This window comes from Atheta coriaria, unplaced genomic scaffold (genome assembly GCF_025399875.1).
Source record: "Atheta coriaria isolate IRGN ID8LTWV9N9 unplaced genomic scaffold, Caltech_Dcor_3.1 hic_scaffold_6_pilon, whole genome shotgun sequence".
NCBI lineage: Eukaryota > Metazoa > Arthropoda > Insecta > Coleoptera > Staphylinidae > Dalotia > Dalotia coriaria.
The window spans coordinates 12,980,301-12,987,519 of record NW_027045448.1 but is presented as its reverse complement, the minus strand read 5'-3'; the positions used below and the strand labels follow the sequence as shown (position 1 = coordinate 12,987,519).

Here is a 7,219-nt window from a genome sequence, read left to right as displayed (position 1 = left end):
ATTCAAATTGGCCTGCCCTTCAATAATAAAATGCAAATTACATGAAACAAGAGGGTAATTATTAATTCCTCTGTGTTGGCGCATGCTTTGAATATTCGTGTGTTCGTTAAGCTCAACACGCGTACGGATTTATTGCGCTTTGAAACAAAATTTTTAGAAAATCACGCTTTTTGATTCTCGAGGTTATTGCCAACACTATAGGCAACCCAAACAACTTTAATTACATTTCGGGTGCAATATTTAGATTCACCTTTAACTTTTCAACGTGATTTATTGAATAAAACGAATTTATTTACTGCGGAGTGTAGAGGGTTGAGTAATTTACGATTCTTGAACTTGAATCTTGTTAGTGGATGGTAATTAAATCTATTTTTATAGAAGTAATTAAAATTTTGTGGTTTTATGGGTGTTTATTTGTGTTGTGTGGAGTTGGTAGTTAATTGTAAGGTAAAAAGCAGTTGCTAGGTGACTGACATTGGCGGGTGGAAGCGTAGTTCTGTCGTATCGCGCTCGTGGTGCAGGAGATCGATGCGCCACGTCCTGCCAATCCAGTTCGGGCGGATGGATCCCGCGAAAAGCGCGTACAGCATTGGCCGGAAGTGCAATTCCGGAATCGGGCCCATCGCGCGCGCGTGTTGAACAGAAACGGAACATTACGCGGCAACAGTTTTCGATGCTGCCAATTAATCGAAAAAGGAATGTGACTACCAAATAGAGAATTACTATAGAGGTATGTGTGATAGGCAACTCTATTAACATGTTTACACAAATGATTTTTTTCTTATTTTTTAATGCGCTAAACAAGATTTTAGAGAGAGAAAAAAGCCTAAGAAAGTTTACTCATGTCCTGCTGTTGATTTTTGTGTATGTCAATTGTCAATGTCCATTTTCGCTTATGTCAAATGCAAACAAAGGGAACGTCCTTTCGACGCCAAATATTTGCGCTTCGGAAATATTACTGTTTGCACTAAATCGCCCTACGCGCTATTTTTTCTCGGCGCTGCTGGTTGACCCCCGGCCACCTCATACGAGTGACTCGAAAGTCACTCAATAGCCTCAGCGAAATATTAAATTTCATGCGATTTTTATCGCGCAAACAACCAAATCCACTAAAACTTTGCACAAAATCAATCAGAGTAAACAAATCCATCAAAACACGCAAACATAAAAACATAAATAAATCTTATAACTAATAATAGTCTACATCAAAATATTTTGGCAATGTTTATTTAGGTATTTAATATTTGGTTGTTAGTAATAAAAAACCAAAATGTCGATCCTGCCAGGATTCGAACCTGGAATCTTCTGATCCGTAGTCAGACGCGTTATCCGTTGCGCCACAGGACCGTTGAGGTACGCTTGTAGAAGTTACGCATTTCAATGTGAATTATAAAACCTATAGAAAATACACTGTAGATGGCAGCAGTATTGCATGTTTGAGTATTATTCACACATTTTGTAAACAGTTTTGAAAATATCTTCCATACCGCACGTAGCGTTACGGTAAACACTAGACTTTACATTAACGACATCATTATTAAACGTTAACAACACCGCGGTTGAGGTGTAATCAGTTTAAAGTGCAATTTGTGATGACTATGAGTATGCACCTAGTCAAAGGTAAATTTCACACCCATTTTTATATCTACTCGTATTTATTAGCACTACTAACATTCGACTAGCATAGTATTGATTTATAAACTATAGAATATTTTCAGTCGAGGTTACAGAAACCTTAGTTGTCGTAGGTATGATGTAGGCATGTTTGCGTTGCATTCGCTTGTTACATATTTTACTCATTTCTATTTTCGTATGAATGTTTGCATGTGCAGTTATGGATGTCATAAAGTCGGTGACTAATGTGAACGTCGATGACCTTACAATTGTTTTAATTTTTTGTTTTGGTTAAAGGGTCTAGATGTCCGCCTATTGATAAGGATAAGATTCGATTGTATTCGAATAAGTTTTGTCCGTATTCAGAGCGGGTACATTTAATTTTGGATGCGAAAGATATTCCGTAAGTAAATATTTACTATCGTGTGTTTACTAATGTTGATTGGATATAACAATTCATGTGCCGAAATAGCTCAGTTGGGAGAGCGTTAGACTGAAGATCTAAAGGTCCCTGGTTCGATCCCTGGTTTCGGCAATGCTTTTTATCGATTTTTAGTTTAATAAAATTTAAAATTTGCGTTCATTAATAGGATTTTTCAAACAAAGGGCTATAAAAAATAGTAAACTATATCAAAAACCAGGTTCCACCGAGACTTGAACTCGGATCGCTGGATTCAGAGTCCAGAGTGCTAACCATTACACCATGGAACCTTCGTGACCTCCCGAAAAATAATTTCAAAATTTAAGCCCCTTTGTAATCAGTTGCTAAAAATCGATATTTAAGACAATAGGATAATTTCAGCAACAATTTTCGCGTTTATAGCAACCAAACAAATGATATCAAAAAAATTACCGTAGAACAAAAATGTAAAAGCTAGGTTCCACCGAGATTTGAACTCGGATCGCTGGATTCAAAGTCCAGAGTGCTAACCATTACACCATGGAACCGGTTGAGACACCGAATCACACTACTTCATACCAACCACTATATACAAAAAAATGATCTCAATTTTTATAAAATTCTAAACATAATTATTCCTTTCACTATTTTAATATTTAATTAACACTTAATTAATGAATTTTAGCTATGATGTGGTATATATTAATATAAACAGTGTGCCAGATTGGTATACAAAGAAATGCATCACAGGAAAAGTTCCAGCAATTGAATTACCTGCAACAAATGAAGTTATTTTTGATAGCACTATCATCGCCCAATACTTAGATGACAAATTCCCATCTAAACGTCTTCTACCTAAAGACATCACAGAAAAATACAAAGATTTGATGTTTATTGAATACTTCAGCGAAGTTATAAGTGCATTGAATTCAAATTTAATTTCTTTCGGAAGACATTCGATTGATAAAGAAGAAACATTAAAACAAGGCCTGGATATGTTTGAGAAAGAATTAGAAAATCGTGGTGTTTTCTACGGTGGAAAACAACCCGGTTTAGTTGATTATTTCGTTTGGCCTTGGGTGGAAAGGTCTGATTTAATCAAACTATTCCGAACAAAACTGGATTTAAGAAAAGAAAATTTCCAGCATATTGTAAGTAAAGTTAATCATTGTTTCATGCGATTGGAATGTTGATTGGTTTTTTAGATGCAGTGGCATAAAAACATGATGGATAACCAAGCCGTAAAAAAACACATCATGAACATCGAAACGCATGCGAAGTTCCTGCAAACATACTGTTCGGGTGTTCCACTGTATGATTTCTGATGGGGGCATTTTCGACGTTTGCTGCGTTTTATTTATTCGAACATTCTTGAAAGCATTTATTGTCGCGCGTAGGTTGTCTACTGAGAATGTAAACGAGGAAAAATACATTTATGACATCAGCGTACACCGGCTTCACGGGTCAGGGCATGTTGCTCTTGATACTCTTTCTCCCATCCTGTCCCATCATAATAATTATAGAAAACGAGTTTGAATTCTTAAGTTTTTTCGTCATTTTGTCGCCAGTCGACGCCAGCCATCGGTGAAGCAATGAAAGTGTAATATTAGATCAACAAATTACATGGATTGCACCCCTGTAAGGTGTTTGTATTGTGAGTAAAGGGATTGTATATGATTTCTAACTGTATATGATCCAAGGTTACTTGCATGTCGCCTACGTACTTTGCACACTACTACACGTGCGTTTGACGTGATTAAATTACCATTGGGCTTGTGCAATTCGTGCGTCTTTGTTTACACGTTGAGCGCACCGCAGCACACATCTTACTCATCAGCATCTTGATTCACGTTTGTGCATTCGTGCGGGCAGCACCGGGGCGCGCACGGACTGGCAGGTGCACCGGTTTCACATCTCCATCGGTCGCGCTTCGTTTCGCCTAGATCGGTATTGTGGAATGTCAGTTATGAAAGTTCCGCGGCCGCATTCGCACCGGTGACCTCTTTCTTCACGTCTGTTTACACACGCACTCTTCACAATCCGGTAAATAACGATTGTTAACTCCGCAGCGACGGTGAAATTTGATTTCAGTCATTTACAATCATTTTGTTTTAGTGTGTTTCGCAGTCAACGAACGATGATGTGAACGTGCGGGTGCAGTAGCCTCCAGGCAACAAAACAATCAACAGGCATCTGAATAATTGCATTAATTGTACAATTAACCGCGTAGAAAATGAGTGACCTCAACCCAAGCCAGTATCTAAATGGAAATCATACAGCAATGGGCTCTAGTCAGCCACTAGATGAGCCCAGGTTCAGGTATGAGTCAGCCAGAGAGCAAGATATCATTCGAGCACACAGGCTGGATCCTGCTGTGATTCCAAAGAGTGGCAAAGTGAATGAAATGTGCAGGCAGTGGCTGGTGCATGAAGATGGTGCCTTAGCATATCAGTTACAAAACCAAGAGATTAATCAACATTTGTCAGGCAATAAGAATAGAAATGCTCAAATTCGAGAGGATCTACCTTGTGCTGTGGATGAACAGCTCAGGGAGCAACAACTTGCTGAGCAGGCAGCTGCAGTTTATCACAGAATGCTTCAGGAACAAGAAGAAGTGGACAAGCAGGTGGCGCAGCAATTAGCTGACAAAATTGAGAAAGATGAGAGGATAAAACGACGCGTTTTGGAACTGCATGATGAGGAGATTGCCAAGAGATTATTGGATAAGGAAAGAGGTAGGATCAAACAACCAATGCAGCCTGCACATATGCCTATGCAGGTGCATCATGCATCACCACATCGGCCTGACGCAAGTAATTACTTTGCAAATTTGCCGAAAAGACAAGCACCCGCTATGCCTATACCAGATGATTACAGTGATCTGTACACTGAGCCATACAAAGAGAAAGATAAACATCCTCCAGAGTTAACTCTAGTTGAAGACTTTGATAGGATTGATATTCAAGAAGTTGGACTACCGATTGATGAATATGAAGATAAATGGAGGCAAGAAGAGAAAGATGCTGCTCTAGCAAGACAATTACAAGCTGAATTGAGTAATTCAGAGGAATCTATCTTAGATCGTGATAGAATGTTGGCGATTGAAGCGCAGGATAAGGAACTTGCTAAGTTATTGCAAGAACGTGAAAGAGCGAAAGCCAAACGCGCCAAAGAAAGGGCCAAGCAAAAGGCGCTAGCAAAGAAACAAGCTCAACAACAATTAGAGCAAGAACAACAAATGCACCAGTTGATGCCAGATGATTCGTATTCAAGTCCGATTGATCTACTGCCACCGCCGCAACGAAATCCAGGACATAGTATGCAAAAACAATATGTTTCTCCAGAGGAAGACATGAATTATAGTTATCCAGTTGATGTGATACCGCCAGGAAAACATACTCAGCATTATACTCAGCATAACTTTCCGGGGAATTCGATTTTTGACAATAATGATGTGCCTCCTCCTGTTAGACCAACACAACTTGACTTAAAGTGAGTAAAATCAAATTTTCTGCTTATTTTTTACACAATATCAATGTTTTTTTTTTATTTGTTCAAGGTCACCGTTGACACAAAAAATTAACAAGCCACGGTTTCCGGATCCGGTGGATGATCCACCATCCCCGCATTCACCAGTGTCACCAGGTGATACTTATCAGTCTCCGTCCTCAAAGCATGCTAACTTGCAAAACATTGCCATGGCGATTGATCCCACTTATCCAAGACGCACCAAACAGTCACCGCCCAGTTATGACATATCATCGAGTACTGTGACCACTTCGACGTCGAGTAGTAGTCCGGGGATGATGCTCCCAACGCCAGATTTGCACGATGATGATCTTAGTCCGGTGCCGCCGTATATGCCTATACAGGGCCAGCGCCGTACTGCTTCCCTAGAGAAGAAGAAAAAGCGAAGTAAGGATGGTTGCAAACAGCAATAATTTACAATAATTGCTATATAAGCTGGTGAGAAACTTTACATATTGGTCATATATTCAACATAGTCATATATTTATTCAAGTTACACGTTAATATTCATTCCTTTGTTTGTAATACTTGTCATATCATGCATAGATAATCTTAAATGAAGGTTATCTAATCAGGTATCAAATTATGGAGTTTCAGTTATTGATATATATTGTGTTTAAAAGCAATGAACCAAAATTGATTGCTAAATTTATTGATTACATCGATTTTAGAAGCATTTTTTAATTGGTACTTTAGAATTATGGTAACAATTCGGTGATTTTACTTTGGACTGAAGGTTTTTTAATGATACATTTGTAAATCATTGCATTGAAAGGGACATTTTTAGATTGATATTTATAACTAATAATGAATGCATTTTTATACAATATTTTACCTATTATTATACAACAGTGCTGTATAATAAACATATTTTTATACCAAAATCTTTGTCAGTTTTTATAGGGCTACAGGATCGCCAGGATTAATTACTTTTTAATTCTTTTTTAATTAAATATTTTATAACATGAAACGTTTAGGCCTTATTTGCATCTTTATCGAAATATTTGTATTTCGCACCATAAACAGACAGGTTCTGACGAGTGTTCTGCACTACCACACTGGTAGTATCGGTGTGTACAAACAAACAAGTTTTTCTTTTCTCGTGCAATTTTTGTGCGGTCGCCACGCGGTTGGTTTGCGTACGGTGTTAGTCTCATTTTCGGCGTCAGGTGATCTGCACGCTCATTGCCTTCATAGTCATTCTTTAATTCCTTAATTTTTTTTTTGTGTTATTATGTAATATTTCTATTGCTCTGTTCGACTGTGCGCGAGTGATGTGCGGTGTTTGTTTAAAGCGGATTGTACATAGATTTCTCGTTCGAAGAAGTAAAGCGTGAGTGATGTTCCGCCGTCGGATACTTTGTTAGTATTACACGCGTATTTCATCGATGCTACAATGTGCATAATTAAGGTCCATACAACTTATTGGATATCCCGAAAGCAAATAAATCATTTTGCATCCAGGTATGTTCTCGCATTTTTTCAGCCATATATAACCAAATCTACTTTGTACCGTATTGATTTTCACTTCAACCGCGTGGTCTTACATCACTTTAATTAAAATATTCTTTATTACAATACTTTTCTATGATTTGCATTATTCGATACATTGGCATTTATCAATTTTCACAATAATCGCGTTTGATGTCAAATGAATTACAATTTAAGATTGTCGCG

General features: G+C 38.0%; 2 protein-coding genes, 1 long non-coding RNA gene and 4 other non-coding genes across 7 annotated transcripts; 3 read left to right on the top strand and 4 right to left on the bottom strand.

Annotated features, from left to right (window-relative positions):
- Positions 1-1,274: 1,274 nt before the first annotated feature.
- On the bottom strand, positions 1,275-1,347 carry TRNAR-ACG (transfer RNA arginine (anticodon ACG)). Its single transcript has one exon. It is a non-coding gene; the product is annotated as a tRNA-Arg (tRNA).
- Positions 1,348-1,452: 105 nt separating this feature from the next.
- LOC135793536 (pyrimidodiazepine synthase-like) lies at positions 1,453-3,463 on the top strand. The gene is made up of 4 exons (XM_065304537.1): positions 1,453-1,620; positions 1,912-2,017; positions 2,700-3,165; positions 3,220-3,463. The coding sequence occupies exons 1-4, from the start codon at positions 1,593-1,595 to the stop codon at positions 3,337-3,339; spliced, it is 720 nt and encodes a 239-aa protein (XP_065160609.1). The 5' UTR covers positions 1,453-1,592; the 3' UTR covers positions 3,340-3,463.
- TRNAF-GAA (transfer RNA phenylalanine (anticodon GAA)) lies at positions 2,077-2,149 on the top strand. Its single transcript has one exon. It is a non-coding gene; the product is annotated as a tRNA-Phe (tRNA).
- TRNAQ-CUG (transfer RNA glutamine (anticodon CUG)) lies at positions 2,254-2,325 on the bottom strand. Its single transcript has one exon. It is a non-coding gene; the product is annotated as a tRNA-Gln (tRNA).
- Positions 2,491-2,562, bottom strand: TRNAQ-UUG (transfer RNA glutamine (anticodon UUG)). The gene has a single exon. It is a non-coding gene; the product is annotated as a tRNA-Gln (tRNA).
- On the bottom strand, positions 3,405-3,822 carry LOC135793538 (uncharacterized). The gene is made up of 2 exons (XR_010548647.1): positions 3,739-3,822; positions 3,405-3,650 (listed from the first exon to the last, which is right to left on the bottom strand). It is a non-coding gene; the product is annotated as an uncharacterized lncRNA (long non-coding RNA).
- Positions 3,823-3,872: 50 nt separating this feature from the next.
- Positions 3,873-6,426, top strand: LOC135793534 (uncharacterized). Its single transcript, XM_065304534.1, has 3 exons — positions 3,873-4,057; positions 4,130-5,506; positions 5,574-6,426. Exons 2-3 carry the CDS (start codon positions 4,248-4,250, stop codon positions 5,953-5,955), a joined length of 1,641 nt encoding a protein of 546 aa, XP_065160606.1. The 5' UTR covers positions 3,873-4,057; positions 4,130-4,247; the 3' UTR covers positions 5,956-6,426.
- Positions 6,427-7,219: the final 793 nt, after the last annotated feature.

Bases quoted from the DNA above. Each gene is read 5' to 3' on its own strand.
- LOC135793536 (XM_065304537.1), top strand. From the start codon at position 1,593: ATGACTATGAGTATGCACCTAGTCAAAG. The intron at 1,621-1,911 runs GTAAATTTCACA...TTTTGGTTAAAG, and splicing joins GAGTATGCACCTAGTCAAAG to GGTCTAGATGTCCGCCTATT. The intron at 3,166-3,219 runs GTAAGTAAAGTT...TTGGTTTTTTAG, and splicing joins AAGAAAATTTCCAGCATATT to ATGCAGTGGCATAAAAACAT.
- LOC135793534 (XM_065304534.1), top strand. From the start codon at position 4,248: ATGAGTGACCTCAACCCAAGCCAGTATCTAAATGGAAATCATACAGCA. The intron at 5,507-5,573 runs GTGAGTAAAATC...TATTTGTTCAAG, and splicing joins CCAACACAACTTGACTTAAA to GTCACCGTTGACACAAAAAA.